The sequence below is a fragment of the Citrus sinensis genome, chromosome 3 (assembly GCF_022201045.2).
Source record: "Citrus sinensis cultivar Valencia sweet orange chromosome 3, DVS_A1.0, whole genome shotgun sequence".
NCBI lineage: Eukaryota > Viridiplantae > Streptophyta > Magnoliopsida > Sapindales > Rutaceae > Citrus > Citrus sinensis.
In genome coordinates, this window is record NC_068558.1 from 10288525 (window position 1) to 10309880 (window position 21356).

The 21356-nt window shown below is 36.9% G+C and overlaps 1 protein-coding gene and 2 non-coding genes across 3 annotated transcripts; 1 reads left to right on the forward strand and 2 right to left on the reverse strand.

The window, feature by feature from the left end:
- The first annotated feature begins 6933 nt into the window (after positions 1–6933).
- Positions 6934–7037, forward strand: LOC127901602 (small nucleolar RNA R71). Its single transcript, XR_008053846.1, has one exon. It is a non-coding gene; the product is annotated as a small nucleolar RNA R71 (small nucleolar RNA).
- Positions 7038–10802: 3765 nt separating this feature from the next.
- LOC127901696 (small nucleolar RNA Z247) lies at positions 10803–10944 on the reverse strand. The gene has a single exon (XR_008053940.1). It is a non-coding gene; the product is annotated as a small nucleolar RNA Z247 (small nucleolar RNA).
- A 4812-nt stretch (positions 10945–15756) lies between these two features.
- On the reverse strand, positions 15757–16674 carry LOC127900552 (cytochrome P450 71A1-like). The gene has a single exon (XM_052435698.1). It carries the CDS (start codon positions 16672–16674, stop codon positions 15757–15759), a length of 918 nt encoding a protein of 305 aa, XP_052291658.1.
- Positions 16675–21356: the final 4682 nt, after the last annotated feature.

The window sequence follows — 21356 nt, forward strand, 5'->3', positions numbered from 1 at the left end:
GTTTAGAAGACATCACCTGGGTGGTGCAACACAGAAAACAATATTTACAAGCGGAGAGTTAAATCTAATTTGTACTTCTTACTGTGGCTACTGTTACCATCATTATTTGGATGCTCCGACACAAAGGTCCAGGGGTCTGGCTCTGGTCTATAAGCTTGTAACATATCAAGTAGCTCATTAGCAGTGTGAGCACAAATAAAGAGTTTTTCGCATTAGAGGGAATGAAATAGTTTTTTATTGTATGGTTAAGAAATGCGATAAAGCCATCATAAAAGTTATTGACATTTAACAAACCAATGAGTTTCTGGTGGATGTGCAGATGGGCCCAAGATGCTAGTGTGATAAGTGCCTCTAGTGTTGCAAGATCTCCTGGAAGGAAAATAAAAGCATCAGCATGATTAAGCATTTCAGTTATTCTTTCTTGCATACCTGAGACGACTAACTCTTCTCCAGTTGATGAGTCAGACGAACTACCCAAAGGTTTTAGGGCTCTTGGGATGATGCCTAACACTTGGCTGCCTCTGATAAAAGTTGCTTCTGAGACCATTTTTGATAACCCTCGATTACCTCCTCCATACACCAAGTGTAATTTTCTCGCTGCTATGCTGCGACCAAGATCTATGGCTGCCTCAACGAACTCTTTATGTTTGCCATATGTAAATCCAGAAAGCACACAAATGTTCTTGAATTGTCTATTTGGAGTAGCTGCCATTGGGATACTTCTCAAAAAATAATTTGTGAGTGCTTGACAAAAAAAATCACATTTAAGAGTCTTGGTGACAATGGGTCACAGTTGTGTATGAGGTAACATGTCAGTGTCAAATAACGCGTAAAGCACGTGGCTCGCGAGTCAAAAAGGAAACAGTAATAAAATTATTAAGGACAATAATACACACAATAAAACAATAGTGAAATAAAATAACAGTAAAGTGAAAGGATATTTACAGGTAGTTGCGACTGTGGCTCACATCTTCCTCTGGTTTTACGTCCAGAAACGGCTTGAACGCCCTCTATGGGTCGAGGATAGGCTTCCTATCTAGTTTTCTTATAAACTGGCAAACAGGGTCGTTTATAGTCAGATTCCCGAGACTATATCGTGCATGCTTTTTCTGGAATAATGGCCATAACTGGAGAATCGCTCCTTGCACATATCCACTGGGATGCGTTTCAAGAGACAAAAGGATATCATCCAATGACTCCTTATTCAAGCCATCCCTAATGAATTGAATCTTATCTTCCCTGTTATCAGACACCATTCCTAAAGAACATGGGTTTTTATTGCAACTCATTTTGGCACACTTATGACAAGCAACAGAAATTCTTCGAGCTCGTCGTTTTCTTGCATAATTTCCTTTACCACAACAAGGCATGTATGCAATAAATCTTCGAGCTCGTCGTTTTCTTGCATAATTTCCTTTACCACAACCAGGCATGTATGCAATAAATTTTGGAGGTAACTCACCTGCCGATCGTACTTTAGCCTCGATTAATCAACAGATGTCAGCAGGTATGTTATTCCTCATGAGTAATCGCATGCGTTCGGACCGAGCTTTATAGATCTTAAGGAGGGCATTCTGAGGAAGTGAAGGGAATCGCTTGTAAAGTTTCGCTAGAATCTCGTTTCTGTCCATACCTTCGCCTCAGAATATCAGTTATTATGGGAAACTGAAGTAACCGACTTGATTGTCACGGAGTACCGTTATCCGCCACTTCACCGGGGTAACAAACTAAAGCACACAAATAGAAAAACAAATTAAAACACACAAAGAAAATTAAAATCGTCCTCTTATTGAATTTACCTCAAGCTCCAACTGGATGTCGTAAACACTTCTCTCAATGTCTCTAAGTTGGCGTTCTAAACCCTCAACATAGGCTACTAACTCTGGTGGTTGTAGAGCCCAAATGCGTTGTGTTTTACAAAATTGAATCTGCCTTTTGAGATGAGTTTTGACACGTTGAAGTGGTTTAAGAATGTTCAGAAGAAACGGTCTAAGTATGAGACTCATGATTAAAAATGATAAGAGAAAACTTAATGGTAAAATAAACACACTTATGCAAAAACAATTTCAATTAGCAAAAGAATAATAATAAAAAGAAATAAAGAAAAATCAAATCAACGAAAAGAAAAAAAATCAATTCAAATTTGGTGGGTCATTCAAATTTATTTCGGTGTCTTCTTCATGTGGTTGGTATTCTAGATATGGCTTTAATCTTTGATCATTAACTTTAAACGTGACACCGTTCTTTGGGTCCTTAATTTCAATTGCCCCATGTGGAAAAACAGTATGAACAATAAATGGGCCAAACCAACGAGAGCGTAACTTACCTGGGAATAGGTGCAAGCGAGAATTGAATAAAAGCACTTTCTGACCTGGAGTGAACGATTTTCTCATAATTTACTTATCATGGAAGACTTTCATTCGTTGCTTGTAAATCTTGGCATTTTCATATGCATCATTGCGAATTTCTTCAAGTTCTGCCAGCTGTAATCTTCTTTCTGAGCTGGCTTGCTGCATGTCAAAATTGAATTTCTTGATGGCCCAATACGCACGATGCTCGAGTTCCACAGGTAGGTGGCAAGCTTTTCCATACACTAGCCTGTAGGGTGACATCCCAATCGGGGTTTTGAAAGCCGTTCTATATGCCCATAAGGCATCATCAAGTCTTAATGACCAATCTTTTATGTCCGGCCTCACCGTCTTTTTTAATATGTGCTTTATTTCTCGATTGGAAATCTCAACTTGGCCACTGGTTTGCGGATGATACGGGGTCGCCACTTTGTGTGTGATTGAATACTTTGTCAAAAGAGCCTTGAATGCTTTGTTACAAAAGTGGGCACCACCATCACTGATTATCGCTCGAGGGAATCCAAAGCGTGAAACAATGTTGCTTTTCAAAAATGCTATCACCACCTTGTGATCATTGGTCCTACATGGAATTGCTTCTACCCATTTCGATACGTAGTCAACAGCAACCAATATGTATTGATGGCCAAAAGATGGGGGAAAGGGTCCCATGAAGTCGATACCTCATACGTCAAAAATCTCAACCACTAAAATTGGATTTAATGGCATCATGTTCCTTCGTGTAATGCTCCACATTCGTTGACACCTATCACATGAAGAACAGAAAGTGTAAGCGTCTCGAAATATAGATGGCCAATAGAAACCACATTGTAAAACTTTAGTCGCTGTTTTCTTAGCACTGAAATGGCCTCCACAAGCTTGTTCATGGCAGAATGAAAGAATATTCTGAATTTCATTTTCTGGGACACATCGTCTAACAATTTAGTCTGTACAATACTTGAACAAATAAGGGTCATCCCAAAAGAAATTCTTTATCTCTGCAAAGAATTTAGCCTTATCTTGCTTGGTCCAATGCTCTGGAAGTTTACCTGTAACAAGATAATTAACTATATCAGCATACCAAGGTAATACTTTCACACTCATTAATTGTTCATCTGGAAATGACTCATTCAATATTAATGGCTCTGTAATTGTGTCAAAATGGAGACGAGAGAGGTGGTCCGCCACAACATTTTCTGTCCCTTTCTTATCTTTGAATTCCAAGTCAAATTCCTGCAAAAGTAACACCCAACGAATTAGTCTAGCTTTTGCATCTTTCTTTGTGAGAAGATATTTAAGAGCAGCATGATCTGTGAACACGATTATTTTACAACCAATGAGATAAGGTCGAAATTTCTCTAATGCAAACACTACTGCTAGCATTTCCTTTTTAGTAGTTGAATAGTTCAACTGTGCATCATTCAATGTCATACTAGCATAGTAAATAACATGGGGAATTCGATCAACTCTTTGTCCTAATACTGCTCCTACTGCATAATCAGATGCATCGCACATGAGCTCAAATGGTAAGCTCCAATTTGGGGGCTGAATAATGGGTGATGATGTCAACAACTGTTTTAACTTTTCAAATGCCACAAGACATGAATCATTAAAGATAAAAGGTACATCCTTAACAAGTAAATTGCATAAGGGTCTAGATACTTTACTAAAATCTTTAATGAAACGTCTATAGAAACCAGCATGCCCAAGGAAAGATCTTACTTCTCTGACTGTTTTGGGTGGAGGAAGATTAGAAATGAAATCCACATTGGCTTTGTCAACCTCAATACATTTGCTCGAAATGATGTGACCGAGAACAATACCTTGTTTTACCATAAAATGGCAATTCTCCCAATTTAAGACCAAGTTCTTCTCGATACATCTCTGCAGAACTAGTGTTAGATGATGTAAACATTGATCAAACGAATCACCAAAGACAGAAAAGTCATCCATAAAGACTTCAAGGAATCGTTCAACCATATCAGAAAAAATGCTTAACATGCATCGTTGAAATGTAGCAGGTGCATTACATAATCCAAATGGCATTCTCTTATATGCAAATGTGCCAAAAGGGCAAGTGAAAGTAGTTTTCTCCTGATCTTTTGGTGCTATGGGGATCTGATTGTATCCTGAGTAGCCATCTAGAAAGCAATAAAATTCATGGCCTGCTAATCTATCAAGCATTTGATCGATAAATGGTAAAGGAAAATGGTCTTTACGTGTGACAGAATTCAACTTTCTATAATCAATGCATACACGCCATCCTGTAGTTACTCTAGTGGGTATCAATTCATTATCGGCATTGGTAACTACAGTGACTCCTGACTTTTTGGAGACAACTTGCACAGGACTGACCCATGAACTATCAGAAATGGGGTAAATGATACATGCGTCTAATAGCTTAAGGACTTCTGTTCTAACAACTTCTTTCATGTTAGGATTTAACCGACGTTGCATCTCCCTAGTAGTTTTAGTATTTTCGTCAAGGTGAATGTAATGCATGCAGTCTACTGGATTTATACCTTTTATGTCTGCTATGGTCCATCCTAATGCTCCTTTGTGCTCTTTTAAAACATCCAACAACTTACCTTTTTGTTCGTTATTTAGAGATGATGAGATGATTACCGGTAGAGTAATTTCTTCTCCCAAAAACACATATTCCAAAGTGTTGGGCAATGGTTTGAGCTCGAGTTTCGGTGGTGATTCTGATGATGGAATGAGTTGCTTCTCTGATGGTGCTAGTTGCTCAACTCTTGACTTCCATTTATTAGTGTCCATAAATGGTTCTGAGTCAAGTAGGGCGTTGACCTCATCGACCGATCTGTCAATATCAAAATCCAAACCAAAGTGAGTTAAACATGTTTGTAAAGGATCATCATTAAGGTTTGAAACAAAAGTATTATCAACTAATGCTTCTATTAAATCCACATCAACAATTCCATCATCTGCATTGTGAGGTTGTTTGGCAATGTTGAAGATGTTCAGCTCCATAGTCATGTTGCCGAAGGACAACTGTATATTTTCAATCCTGCATTGAATGTGAGCATCCGCAATTGCCAAGAAAGGTCGGCCTAGAATAATGGGGATGTGCTTCCTTGAATCCTGTATTAATTGAGTGTCAATTACAATGAAATCAACAGGAAAATAAAACTTGTCTACCTGGATAAGCACGTCCTCCACAATGCCACAAGGTATTTTTGTGGACCGATCTGCAAGCTGTAACACCACTAGAGTTGTGTGTAATTCTCCAAGTCCAAGTTTAACGAATACTGAATAAGGCAACAGATTTACACTAGCTCCTAAATCCAACAAAGCATTCTCAATTGTGTGGTTCCCTATACTACATGAGATAGTGGGGGAGCCTGGGTCTTTGCATTTTAAAGGAATTTTATGTTGGAGTATAGAACTAACGTTTTCTGTTAAAAATGCCTTCTTTTGAACATGCATATTTCTTTTTTTAGTACAAAGGTCTTTAAGAAACTTGACATAAGATGGAACTTACTTAATAACATCAAGTAAATGGATGTTAACACTTACCTGTTTGAAGATTTCGAGAATCTCACCTGTAGATTTTCCCTTCTTTCCTTTAGCTAACCTCTGAGGAAATGGAGCATTGGGAACATATTCTTGTGGGTTGGTTTCTTCTTTCTCCTCTGGTGATGAGTTCTCAACATTCACAGGTACAATTTGATTTTCTTTTGTCACCGGCATCTCCACTTTGTTGTCGACTTCTTTTCCTTTTCGCAAGGTCATGACTGCTTTGACCTCTCCATGCTGCTGTGGTGAACTGGTACTTGCTTCATGCACTCCTTTAGGATTAGGCACTGGTTGACTTGGAAATTTGCCTTTCTCAACAGTCATTGCCATGGTCTGAACTGAAGAAGCAAGTTGTCCCACCATCTTCTCGAGGCTTGAAACTAATTGGGCTTGTGAGTTGCAGCCCGCTCTCAATTCATTTCGTAGTCCATCAATGGTGCGGTTCTGTTGCTCAATCGTGGAGTGAGTAACATTCATGAAATTCTGGAATACATCCTCCCATGGTCTGGGTTGAGAGTGGTTTTGGTTCTGATTGTATGGTCTGAATGGTGGCTGAGAGGCTTGAGGATTTTGAGGAATTGGTGGAGGTGGAGTTGCTGGTCCATTCTGTTGGAATCCTTGAGACCATGAAAAATTTGGGTGATCTCTCCATCCAGGGTTATATGTGTTGGAGTATGGGTTGTAATTCGATGGTTTTCTCATTACACCTATGGCATTGGCTTGATCTGAGTATGAGTCATGGTCATGTGGCTCTGTTGATTTAGCAGTCGATAACGATGCTATTTGTCGAGAGAGACCTTCAATTATCGCTTTGACTTCTTTAATTTCTAAACTTGACTCGCCAATGTGAACCTCATTTACTCCCTTAATCCTTCTAGTATTCATGAGTGATCGAATTCGTTGTTGGGAATTATCCGCTTGTCGCTGGAAGAATTTCCAAATCTCTGATGCACTTTTTGACATTAGCTCTCCTCCACTTGTTGCCATTAGCCATTCTTGCACATTCGGCAATAATCCCTCCAAAAAGTATTGGCATTGGTGCCATTTCTCGTACCCATGATGTGGACACTTCAAGAGTAGCCCATTGAATCGCTCCCATGTTTCGAAAAACTGCTCGTCATCTCTCTGGGTAAACTCTGAGATTTCCCTGCGAATAGCGTTGGTTTTATGCACTGGGAAATATTTATTCAAAAATTTCGTTACCATTTGTTCCCATGATGAAATGCTATTAGCAGGTAAAGTATTTAACCATGAACGAGCTCTATCTTTTAAAGAAAATGGGAATAGTCTAAATTTAACATTATCGTCTGAAAAATTTTCATATTTAAAAGTTTGACAAATGGCATGAAAATCATTCAGATGATTATATGGGTCCTCATTTTCTAAGCCATAGAATGTGGGGAGACAATTTAGCACACTAGGTTTTAGTTCAAAGCTCCTAGCAGCTACATTTGGGTATCTTATGCATGATGTGCTCAAATTAGCTAAGGGACTAAAATAGTCCTTAAATGGCCTCTCCTGTGGTTGCAAATCCATTTTATTTTTAATTTGTTTGTGTGTGCGAAGTGTTTTCTCAAGTTCAAGGTCTATAGGTTCAAGATTAGGTAATAATGACCTACGACCATGCATGCAAAACAAATAAAATAAAAATAAAGATGGGAACAAAACAAATAAAAATAAAGAAAAGGGAGAAATTACGATACTAACCTTATTGCGCTATTACAACCTTTCTATAAAAATACACAAAAATAAATACGTGAAATAAATTAACTAAAAATTAAATTAATTAAAAAAAATTACAAAGAAAAATAAATTGAAAATTAAATCACATAATTTTAAAGAAAAGAAATACTAACCTTTAAATGTAGATTCACTTTTTTTTTCTTTTTTTTTAATTAAAAAAAATACAAGAAAACAAATAAAAGAAATTATTCAAAAAAAAATTAATTCTATGAATTAAAATTACTTACCTCCCCGGCAACGACGCCAAAAACTTGTTGTGCAAATTTTAATGTACTCGCAAGTGCACGAATCTATTGTAGTATAGATCAATGGTGACGAGTGTCGATCCCACGAGGAGGTGGATTTTAATTATATAGAATTAATTTTGTAAATGGGTGATTGGATTTGTGGTGGAAATGATTTGGAATATGCTAAAACTTAAATTAAAATGGCGAGAATAAATTCTAAAATTGGAATTGAAATGGCAAGAATAAATTGAAGAGAAATCTATTGAAATGACGTACTTGGATATCTGGATCCGTATCAACATGCATCATGGGCTAAATAATTCGTATTAATGCCAATTAAATCATGAGGGGGGAATCCACACCTCATGAACCACGCTCTAATCAATATGGTGCTAAGGGCTTATCGTGCCAAATAATAATAACCTTGTACTAGAGGGCCGGTGAAACCAAGGCGGTACTAGACAAGATTAGTATTATTTATCGACGAGAAGTCAAAACATCCACAAAAATTAGAGGGGAAGAGAAAATAAATTTACCGAATAAAGCCCATGACACATGTTGAGACTTCACCTTCAACCCAAGCTTGAAAGAAAATTAGCCACTCATAATTGAACTAGGGGCAAAATAGGAATTTATTAAAATACGAAGAAAATACAAGATGGAGAAGGAATTACAGAAAATGGATCCCAAAAATGGATTCAAATATATCAAATTAGGGGGGGAAGGCTCCCTTTTTATAGATACATGGAGTAAATTATAGCCATCGGATTAAAAACAGTTTGGACGCTCAGGATTGCGCCACGTCATCAGTCAACGGTTTGACCACGCGAATGAACAGTAACACGGTTTGACCCGGATGAACAGTAACGCGGTTTGGTTGAAAATAATCCTATGTGATGCATGTACCGTACGCAAGATTTTTCGTCCACTGATATGCTGCCACGTCACCATCAACAGTATATAAGAATTTTAGCCCAACAGGATCGTGACACCTCATCAGTCAATGCCACATCATCGGTCAATGCCACGTCATTGTCCGTCTATGTGAATAGTACCGTACATGTGAACAATGTTATTTTTCCTTTTATACTCCTCCTAGGATTTTCGACCGTCCTGAGTTCATAAGTGATGTCCGTTTTGCTATCTGATCTCTCGTTTATTGTGAAATGACTATGATGCCCCTAAAATACATAAAATACTTAATTAAAATAAAACAAACGGAATTAAATCAAAAGAAGGTTAAATTCATAAAAGTAAAGGTGTTAGTAAGACTTGAAATGTAAAATGACGGTTTTCTCCTTTATAAATATGCATTTTCTAACACTCAACACACAGCTACAGAAGAAGTGAAACAAATCTGGAACAGTGCAGATGTTGTAGCCATTACTATAGCAACTGTTGATGTAGTAATCTTGAAGCATTGACAGAAAAGATTTCGCGTGAGATACTTTGCAGATTGTGATTTGGATTTTCTAATTTGGAAGATGCGCGCCCTAAACTTCTGTTTACCCTAATTTTCAGTTATAAAAAAGCACACAAGTAAAGGAGAAAAAAGAGTGGCCGTCAACCAAAAACGAAAACTGAAAAGATACAAGAGAAAAAGATAATAAAATATAGAAACTAAGGGCTGCAACAAGCAGAATTTGTGGAGATCAATTAGGAAACTTAGTCTTTCTTATTCTTCTATTGTTTTCTTATTTATTTTTTAATCATGAAGATTATTTAATGGCTAAAACTCTTTTGTTTATTTTACTTTTGCAAGATCATGAAATAATTTAATGGTAGTTGAGTGATAGATAATCTTAATGGTTGACAATCTTAATGGTTGACAATCTTAATGGTTTCTTGACTGAATTTATATGTTGTTGCATGTTTGCTATAGCATTTTGTTTTGGTAAAGCTTATTCTATTCATTATTTCGGCTGACCACCCATTTAATAATATAAGCTAGGAAAGAGCCACAAAAGGGTCTATCTTAGTAGAACATATTAGAGTAATACTTGGTTTTAGATTGAGTTTCCTGAGTTGAGTTTCATTTGATTTCAAAAGGGTCATGCTTAGTCTAAAATTAGTGATGAACTAAATATAGAGATTCACCTTGTAAGGTAAATAGAACCTAAGCGTGTAATGCTATATCTTATGTTGGCATAACAATTGGTCACTGTTAGGTTACATAGGGATATAAGACATCCAACAAGCGACAATTGAGGATACATAAGGATTCTGCCTAGTGCTGTAGTAGATGTTGCAGTAACTGCACCTAAAATTGCAAGAAATAGTGAAAACAATTAAGAGAGTTTAATCACTCAACTACTTTATTCCTATTGATTTTATCCTTGTGTGAGACATGAGAGTTTGCTTTCCTGCATTTTATTTTAATTAATTAGTTTATTAGTTTAATTGTTCCTTCTATTTTCAATCAAGGCAAAATTGCACTGTTGAGATTGTTGTAGCAAATCTAATAACATCAATCCCTATAGAGATGATCTTGAATACTTATCATTATATTACTTGTTGTGTATACTTGCACATTGACATTAATTGCATAGGAAAAAGTTACAACATATGTCTTGTTCTCATGCAGATTTGACAAGTTGGCTTAGAGGGATTCCATTGAGATTTTGAGTTTCTAGGTGCTTTTCCATTGTTAAAACCACCACTACCAACACTGGTGTTCCAATTTCCTTCTCCTACTTGATTATCTCCTTGAAAACCTCTAAACTGAGAGAATTGGATCCAAAAGCATTACCAGTAAAGCTAGAGCTTGTATATCCTCCTTTATATCCATTATTATAAAAGTTTCCATTATTAACATAACCAGAGGTGTAGCCATAACTACCAGCACTTTTGTTTCCTTTTTTGGGTCCTCTATTCTATGCAAAATTAACTTTAAAATTCTGTTTCACATCCATATTAACAAGCATTAGAGATTGTTGTTTAATTCTAGCTTCTTAAGTCAAAAGCATTGCATAAGCCTCATTAACATTCATTTTGCCAGCACTTACTTGTCCAGTAATGTAAGTAGCTACTGAGTTATAATCTAATCCTAAGCCAGAGAGTATATGCAAAATCAAATCGTCATTACTCATTGCACTTTCTGCTGCAGCCATATAATCAGCTATGGTTTTCATTTTGATGAAATAATCAATTATTTTCATATCATCTTTCCTAGTGGAATTCACCATGTACCTCAGATTTAGGAGTCTAGATTTTGATTGTGATCCAAATTGAACTTCAATAGCTTTCTACACTTTGAGTGATGTTTCTAGATTAAACCCAATACTAATGATGCCTTCACTCATTGAAGAGAGCAAACCAACAGAACAACACTTGCTCCTGTGATCTCTGTGTTACATAATCTAGATTCTCCATAGATCTAGCATTAGCACCAATTCCTTAAGTGATGTGAGTAGGAGGAGGATTAATTGTTTCATCAATGAGCTTCTCTAGTTTGTTACCACGTATTGATGTAAGAACCTGTGGTCACCAGATCAAATAATTTGATTGATCTATCTTAATAGGTGTATTAAAGGTAAATGAAACATTTGTTGAGTTAGCTGCAGCATTAGGAACTTGATTGGAAGAAGATGCAAGATTCATAGAGGCCATTGTTGACTCTGATACCAAGTTGAAAGAATCAATTTTAGTGTTTGGGAACCAAGAAAATTAATAAGAAGCAAAGAAAATGAAACTGAATCTGAAAACTTATTTTTCACATTCATTCAAACTAAAGAAAAATATGTAGACATGAGCTATTTATATACAATGTTCAGCTGTAGCTAATAACTATAACTAACTTCACTTAATTGCAACAAATGACAACTAATTAAGTTAACTATCACGTGCACAAGTAGTCAGGTAACTAACAGGTGCCAGTTGGCAGCTCATTTTGTCAACTCGTAACAGTATGCAATAGCTGCTGCAATCCCCTGCTTTGTAGCCACTGTAATCCTCTGCTTTGTTGACTATGCTGCATGTGTGTGCTCCCTTAACAACAATGGGCTGTAGATTTCTGATGTGTCCGTGAAATGCTTCAGCAACTGCTTCATCAAGACTGATTGCAGAGCCATTTCGAGTTGGAATTTTACAATAATCTTCAATCGGGGTTCGTTATTCAATTCTGAACTCTGTCAAACCTTTTAATTAATTGCTTTGCCGTTATTAATTATTTTAGTTGTCATTGATCTCCAACTAACCCAATTGATGTACTAATATTTTTGTCAACATATATAAATTATAATTTGTTTTCTTCACCATGCCAGCTAGCTTTCTAATTAGTAGTTCTTTAGTAGTTATAAACTAACACCTTACCGATTCATTGGCGTTATTATTTTTTTACTAAATTCCACATGTTTAAAGCAATTTTCCTCATTAATAACGTCATCTTGAGAAACTTAAAAATGAATTTAATCTCCCATGAAGTTGATTCATAATATTAATTATTATTTACTAGCATTTGTCGACCTATGGAAAATGTCCATGAACTTTGTCCTTTACTCTGAACTAAACTATCACGTGAAAGATTCCTTGACGACCTAGAGATTTGTTAAGCCCTTTTTTTCATAATTTTTAACGCTTGCGCTGCACGATTGCTAATCACTGCGCTCCAAGAAGATGATAAAATATGAAGCAAAAAAGAACGGTTAAAGGAGGTGGAAGAAGCAGAAGCAGAGGTCCCCCAAGCCATCTTTAAAGTCTTAACCCAAAATCAGTCCCAAAAAAAGGCCAAAATTTATGTCATGGAAATAGGCATTTCCACTCATAATACAAATTTATATGAGTTTCGAAGACTCATTTGGCATATGGGCACTTTCATTCATGAATATCAAGATTTATTTCTTATTTATATTTTCATTTATGAACTACCAATCATATGATTGCATCTGTTTGGATAAAAGGTATAGATTAGGAGAGTATCATAATTTGAAACAGAAATCATGGAAAAATAAATCACTAAATAACAACGAATACAATACATAATTACCATGTACATTTTGCTAGACAGATCAAGATTAAGGGTAAGGGGAGTAAAGTGTTGGCACAAGATGAAGGGCTAATTTCTTATGAACCGCTAACCCACTAACTTCAATCATGTCCAAATTCTCCAAAACTTCACCACGAGGCAATTTCCAATCAAACCAGTACAATAGATTGGCGATCACATACTCAATAGCAGCCAATGCAAATGATATCCCTGGGCATCCTCTTCTTCCAGCACCAAAGGGGATGAATTGGAAGTTTTGGCCGTTCAAATCCACTGTGTTATTTACAAACCTGTCTGGCAAGAAATCCTCTGGATTGTCCCAAACTTGAGGATCCCTTTGGATTGCCCATGCATTTACAAACACTCTAGTTTTTGCAGGAATATCATAGCCTCTCCATTTGAGATTCGTAGCTGTTTCTCGAGGAACCAGAAGAGGAAGTGACGGATGTAATCTCAGAGTTTCTTTAACGACACATTTCAAGTAGTCCATCTTCTCAATATCCTTCATGTGTATTTTTTATTTCCCTTTCATCACACTTCTAATCTCTTCCTGAGCTCTCTTCATACTAGTAGGATTTTTCACTAGCTCTGCCATTGCCCACTCTAATGCTGTCGCAGTAGTATCAGTTCCTCCTACAAACATGTCCTGAGAATTTGAAACATGAAAAAAGCTCTAGTCATGTGTGCGTGAATCGAGAGGTGTATAAAAGACATTGAAAGATCTACTAAATAAGACTAAGAGGGAAGGATAGACCAGTAAAATTGCTTTTAGATTGTCCCGAGTAAGCCCTGCCCCAAGCATGCCATTCTTTCGTAGTTGGAGGATGATACAACCTTGCCCGAGATTAATGACAAGTCAGCATGGGAAACAGAGAAAGAAGCCCAGCTGGTTGAGGAGCACACAAAAGGTCCAGCTCGTATGCGCAGGGCACCAACATACCTCAAAGATTACATTACCTAAGGAATATTCGAGAAGGCACAAAGAGAATGGAAAAGATGGCAGCTGTGATTTTGTTATTTTGTTGTGACTGTTTTTTCTTTTAATCATTCATTTGTTGGTTAGTTACACGTGTAATGTTGAGGGGTAAAAGATATATATAGAGGGGAACACGTCATAGAAAGGAAGAAAATGGCAAATATTTCTTCTTCTCTCTCTCCGTCTCTCCTGCTATCTCTGTTTCTCCATTAATTTCAATTCTTTTGCTTCTTTTTGCTGGAGTCAGCACTTACTCGAAAAGTGTAAATCTAGGATATAAACTCTGAGTTGCAGAGTTGTATCAATTGGTGCTTTCATTGTCTTCTTCTCCTTCTTATATATATATATATATATATTCGACCATGACCGAGACAACAAAGACGCTTGATTCTGAAGTTCTTTCCGCCATGAAGGAGCTCCTTGAGAAGCAAACACTCTCTGTGCATCAAACCTTACAACAATACATGTCCACTGTAGATTCCCGTTTTGAGGAATTACAATCTCAAATCCGTGGGTCTGTCGGCGTTTTAAGTGGCCCTTCACGACCATCGGAGCGGATGTCAGCGTTTACAGAGGGTTCGGCTTGGGGCACAGAATTTTCCCCGCTTTTACGTTCCATGAAAATGGACATTCCCAAGTTTGACGGCTCTGATCCGACCGGGTGGGATTTTCGCATCAACGAGTTTTTTGACCTCCATGGGACCCCAGATAATTTGCGTCTTCGCATTGCATCGTTTCACATGGAAGGGAGAGCCGCTGCTTGGTATCAATGGATGAAAGCTAACAATCTCTTAACCACATGGCGATGTTTTTTGGTCAGTCTTAAGAGTCGCTTTGGAGCTTCCATGTATGAAGACCATCAAGGGAATCTTTCAAAGTTAACACAGACCACCACAGTTGCGGAATTTCAGTCTGCTTTTGAAGACTTAATGAACAAAGTTACTGGTATATCTGAGCCTTTGTTAATTAGTTTCTTTATCACGGGTTTAAAACCCGATATCCGTCGTGAGTTGTTGTTTACTCGACCTACTTCGCTCATGGAAGCCTTTGCTCTTGCTAGAGCTTATGAGGCTAGATCTGATGAAGCTAAAACAACCAGTCGTTCTTGGTCAAAGTGGTCTCCTACTACACCGCAAGCTCCACAAAATTTTTCCCCTGTTTTATCAAACTCTTCCACTTTTAAAAATACCAATACTCTTGCTGCCCCTGTTATTACTACACCAAAACCACCATCTCAACCTCCATTATTACCAACCCCAAATTTACCAATCCGTCGACTTACTCCGGCTGAGTTACGGGATAAAAGAGAAAAAGGGTTATGTTATAATTGTGATCAGAAATATAGTGCAAACCATCGCTGCCGCAGCAACTTCTTGTTGTTGATGGGTACTGATGATGAGGAGTGTGTCCTGGGGGAGGCTTATGATGAGTTTTATAAGTTATATCCCGAGCTTCACCTTGAGGACAAGGTAAATTTTCAAGGGATAGGGAATGATACAACCTTGCCCGAGATTAATGACAAGTCAGCATGGGAAACAGAGAAAGAAGCCCAGCTGGTTGAGGAGCACACAAAAGGTCCAGCTCGTATGCGCAGGGCACCAACATACCTCAAAGATTACATTACCTAAGGAATATTCGAGAAGGCACAAAGAGAATGGAAAAGATGGCAGCTGTGATTTTGTTATTTTGTTGTGACTGTTTTTTCTTTGAATCATTCATTTGTTGGTTAGTTACACGTGTAATGTTGAGGGGTAAAAGATATATGTAGAGGGGAACACGTCATAGAAAGGAAGAAAATGGCAAATATTTCTTCTTCTCTCTCTCCGTCTCTCCTGCTATCTCTGTTTCTCCATTAATTTCAATTCTTTTGCTTCTTTTTGCTGGAGTCAGCACTTACTCGAAAAGTGTAAATCTAGGATATAAACTCTGAGTTGCAGAGTTGTATCAGAGGATTATATCCACAAAGTCTTTTTTATCAGATTGGTCGTCATCATCATCATCAATTTCTGATGATACATTGTTCATGTGCTCTTCAATCACCTGATCAAGCATATCCTCTAATGCTCGAGCAGTTGCATTGAGACGACCATTGAGTCCTGAAAGAGCATCTATCCACCCCAAAGATGGAAACACATCTCCTATACAGAATGCTGTAAGCTGCTCTACCAGCGTTCTTGATACCTCACCAAAATTGCTCTTTCCATTTTCTTCTTCAACTCTCCTCCCAAGAGCACAGCGGGAAACTATATTGTTGGTAACAGCTAGTAGCATCTCCGTTAGATTAATAGAGCCTCCGTTGAGGCATAAATTTCGAATTTTATTGACCAAACTTGAAACTTCATCGTCTCTAATATGCTGAAAAGATTGCACTCTTCTCACATTCAAGAGTTGAAGAACACAAATCTTCCGAACTTTTCTCCAGTACTCGCCGTAATTAGCGAACCCGACATCTCGGCATTCATATAGAAGGATGTTAGCAGGTGTGGTTTTGGGCCGGTTCGAGATAACAATGTCATGGGTTTTAATCATTTCACTAGCCAACTCAGCCGATGAAACCACTAGAGTTGGGGAATTGCCAAAGTAAACGAACATCAAAGGGCCGTAACGCTCCGAAAGTGCTTTGAGAGAGCGATGAGGGATAGTTCCCAGAAGCTGGTGAAGGTTGCCAAGAATGGGAAGCTTTGGTGGGGATGTAGGTAATTTGAGATGGTTTCTACTATGTCTGGTGATTTTTAGCAACTGTACAAGTGTGAGCAAGAGAAGAAGAAGAAGAAGAGAAATGGACAAAGGGTGGTTGTAAATTTCTGATGCGTCCATATATGGCTGCAGCAGTTGCTTTATCAGGACTGATAGCAGAGCCATTTCAAGTCGGAGTTTCACAAAGTTCAATGAGGGTTTGCTCTTTGGATTTTCAACTCTATCAAGCTTTTTAATCAAGGAATTAATCGCTCCTAGAGGATGACATGGATTGAATAGACTGACATCAACGTGCCAACTTCTGCAATAGTTGAAATTAAAACACTAGACAAAGTCGATGCTAATTCTGTTACAAGCCTATGAGATCCAATTTAAAGATAATGTTTCCGCAAATTTAATTTGCGCGTCTGTCTGCTCTTTCGTTTTCTTCTGTTTTGGAGCTTTCTTCGGTAGCGATGAAATAGAATAATAAGCATTATTAATAGCTGAAACCTATAATAATCAAGAAAAGAAAAACCAAGATTTTAGTTATTAATTAAAGCAGGAAAAGGACACCCAGAGCACTCAAGTTTGGGAAATACTCATGTACATATCCAAATTTTTAATAAGAAAAACTAAGACTCTCTTTTTACATTTAAAAATAAACAACACTAATTTTATTAAATAATTAGTGTTGTCTATTTTTAAATATCAAGAAAAGTATGAATAGAAGATAGTTGTCTATTGCGCTATTTGTGTATCGTAAATAATTTTGTGAATTTTTATTTATGAAATGACTAAAATTGAATATGAAATTCTAATCTAAATGATTATTTGATTTTGGTGAAAAAAGAAAAAGAAAATTATATTTTAATTATAAATTGATAAAAACCTGATTTACAGTTTTGCCTGAGCCCATAAAGCCCCTGCATGCAAAACCATGTAGAAACCTCAATTAAAATATAATTTTACAAAATAACCACTTTCATCTGATCTTCCCTCAAGTATAATTAATTATAATTGTTCAATTTAACCCTTTCTTTCATCTAATATCAAATCCTAACTTCGCTACTGCTTGCATGGCTTCATATATTGTAATATTGGAGGTTCCAGTGAATTAGAGCTTATGGTCCCCTGTTTTTTTTCTCTTGTAATTAATCCCAATTACAAGAGGCATTAAAATAGCAATAGGCATTTAAATATCAAATGATTATGATGAATATGGCCAACTATTAGGAAAGATCATTTCTCCTCAATAAGATCAGCGAATGCCAAAACTTCTCCTTGATTTACTGCTTGTGTATAGCCATTCCTCTATTTTATTGATTGTAGTTTCCTTTTATAATTTGTAACTCTGTATATATACTTGTGAGAATGCCAATGAAATATGCCGAAAATCTTTTCCATTCACTTTCGATTGCTTCGGCTGTTTACGTGTATCAAGGCAAATCCTACGAGCTCTTTAAACGATCCTTGCATCACTTTCCCTTGCTGAAATCCCTCTACCATCATGACTGAACATAGTACAGCCATTTCCTCCTCTAGCCAGACTAGCCAATTTTTTTGCCAAGTAAACTTGTTGCTCTCAACTCAACACAACTACCTATCAAGCTAACTTCAGAGAACTACCCCTCATGTAAGGCTCAGTTTGATTCCCTTCTCTTTGGTTTGGATTTACTTGGATACATTGAAGGATCAAAGCCATGTCCACCTCCTGAAATATCAGCTAATCGGGGAAAAAAAAATCCAAACCCATACTTCATCCTATGGCAAAGACAAGCCAAACTACTCATCCATGGTATCCTCTCATCTCTTTTTGAACGAGTAATATCAATGGCAATTCATCCAAACAGCTACCGAGGTGTGGACTCGTCTTGCCAAATATTACGCCAATTCGTCTTCCTCACGGGTAACGGAACTAATAGAATTAATAACTCTCTCAAAATCAAGGCACCAAACCTGTTGCTGAATACCTCAGCTTCATTCGTGGCAGAGCTTATGAGCTTGCCATCATTGGTTCACCTGTACACCCTGGCAATCTCATCCTCGATGTTTTAAATGGGTTGGTTCTGAGTCTAAAGTAATTTCTGCTACTGTCAGGGCACGACATGCTGTAATTGGTTTTGAGGAACTCCATGACAAACTTGTAGAATAAGAGTCATTCCTCAAACCAGAAGAACATCGTTCAATGTAATGACTGCCAATGATGCTCAACTCAATCCACGACATGGGCATCAAACAAAAAAAAAGAGTATCACCCAATACCGACATGATCGTCAACGATATGACGATCAAGGCAGTCAAGGCAATAACTCCAACAAAGGCTCCAATTTTGTTTTGTCAATATTATGACAAAAACAGTCACAGTGCTCGTGAATGTTACTAATTGAAAATGAAAGCTTGGCTTACCAGTACCACCTACAGCTAATCGTACAACTACAAGTGATGGTCGTGAACCCAATTGGTTACTTGACACTGGCACTTACCAATATGTTACCAATGATATTCAACAGCCTCTCCATTCGATACCCTACGAAGGACCCGACGATACTATAATTGGTGACGGTACAAGTTTGCATATCATACAGACTGGGAGATCAACTCTCACCTCCATTGATAACTCATTTCACTTTCAATGTTTTATATGTCCCCACAATAAAGCAAAATTTAATTTTAGTCTCTTAATATGAAAAAACCAATAATACCTAAATTGAATTTTAGATCAGGATCCTCTCCTGATCTGAGTACTCTTGATCTTTTACAAATCTTGTACCACTTGTGTTTTAGTATTAATGGATGATTAAGATTTAATTATTATTTTTAAATTTATTAATCACCAATCATATTAATAGAATTTGCACAGATGAAGATCAGATCAGATCAGATCAGGAGAGGATCCTAATCCTTAAATTTTACCAATCTTCTTTTTGTGATAAGAATCTAGTCAGTGAGGCACCTCTGGCTCAAGGGTAGAGTAAGAATGATGAATATAAATGGTCAAGCGCAAGGGAGATCTATCCGGTGCCGAAGAGTGTTACGGTGTGAAGACCACCCGTCATCGTTGGTATGATTGCCTTGGTCACCCGTCATCAAAAGTTTTGAGTCAAATTGTGTCGTCCAATAAACTTCTAGTGGTATCAAGTCAGAATCTGTCCACCTGTCATTTTATGATTCGTGTTGTTGCAATAAAAGTCACAAACTTCCTTTTGGTGTGTCTAGATTAAGAAGTTGATGTTCTTTAGACTTATTGTATATGGATGTTTGGGTTCATCTCCAATTCATTCAATCGATGGTTATTCTTATTATGTCATTTTTGTTGATCGTTATACCAAGTATTCATGGTTATTTCCTATGGCACATAAATATGGTCTTTTTTTCTTTATTTCCTAAATTCATAGTTATTTCCTACGGCACATAAATCTGGTTTTTTACTTTATTTCCTCAATTTAAAGTCATGATTGAGAAATTTTTAAAAACTTCTATAAACACAATTTAGGTCTTGTTCGAAATTGAGGTGCTGTAACTTAAAAAATTATAATTATTGTAGAAAAAAAACTACAACTATGAAATAAAAGTTAATAATATGTAATAAATATAAATTTTAAATAATAATTTTGATAAAATTATTAAATTATATAAGTGAAAAATTATATTAACATTACTTCCAAATTACAACAGTTAGTGTTTATCAAAAACTTTAATGATATATTTTTTAAATTATAATTGTCCAACCTCAATCACAAACGTGCCCTTATTCTAATAGTGGTAAGGAATATCAAGGCTTAAAAACAATGTTTGCAGTTGCTAGTATCTAATATCTAATTTCTCACCCATATACCCCACAACATTTTGCTTCCACTGAGGGACCTCATTGTCATGTTGTTGAAACGGGTCTTACCCTTTTACATGAAGTGTCTCTTCCTATCTCCCTTTGGTTCTATGCATTTAATGTTGCGGTACATCTTATCTATAGACTTCCTACATCAATACTTGATAATAAATCACAATTTGAATGTTTGCTTCATTCTCCGCCCAATTATTCCAAGTTGAGAGTTTTCGGGTGTCTTGCTCACCCTTTACTTCGATTTTACAATAATCATAAATTAGAACAATGTTCTAAACCATGTATTTTTTTGGTGTATTCCACTACTCACAATTACTATATTTGCTTTAAACCCACGAATCACAAAATTTATTTTTCCCACCACGTTTATTTTATTGGATTTTACTTTCCGTCTTTGCTTCCTTTACATGAACATGACAAAATCAATGACTTTACGCTTACCAAATGAGCTATGATTTCTCCTTCCTTTAAATCTCTCTATCTTGAAAATCCTTCCCCAAATAATCCACCAATTTTGTCGTCACTTAGTCATTCCAATTTGGTCTTTTCATCTACTACTTCAATCCACAATCAATCCCATAATTCAAGAAATGTTATTCCCGCTCTACGTCTACCACCAAATTTGCAACATGATCTTATTTCTCTAAGTTCCCACGATAATCCTCATTAACTCAAAATTCTTATGTTGCTGCCATTACTTCCCCATGCCTTCCTTATCTCAATGTGTCTCTTCTACACTTGTGCTCAATTCTTCCCAAGCACATGTCCCATCCGAGTCAACACCCTCTTTGTCCACCTCACCTTCCAATCATGACATTATATACACTAGCGACAATCCTGGGATTATGGACCTCCCTTTATTAACTTCTTCAAATGATGCATCTCATGTTTCCTCTACATGTGAAAGGGTTTCGAAGTGCGATCCTTCCACTTCTCTATCTCCCTTACCCTAAATATTAATCCCGTTAACACTCACAAGATGATAAAACGTTACAAAAATTATATTTTCAAGCCATCTACCAAA

What these genes read in the sequence shown, in the direction of transcription:
- LOC127900552 (XM_052435698.1), bottom strand. Translation starts at nt 16,674, where the DNA reads ATGGCTCTGCTATCAGTCCTGATAAAGCAACTGCTGCAGCCATATATG.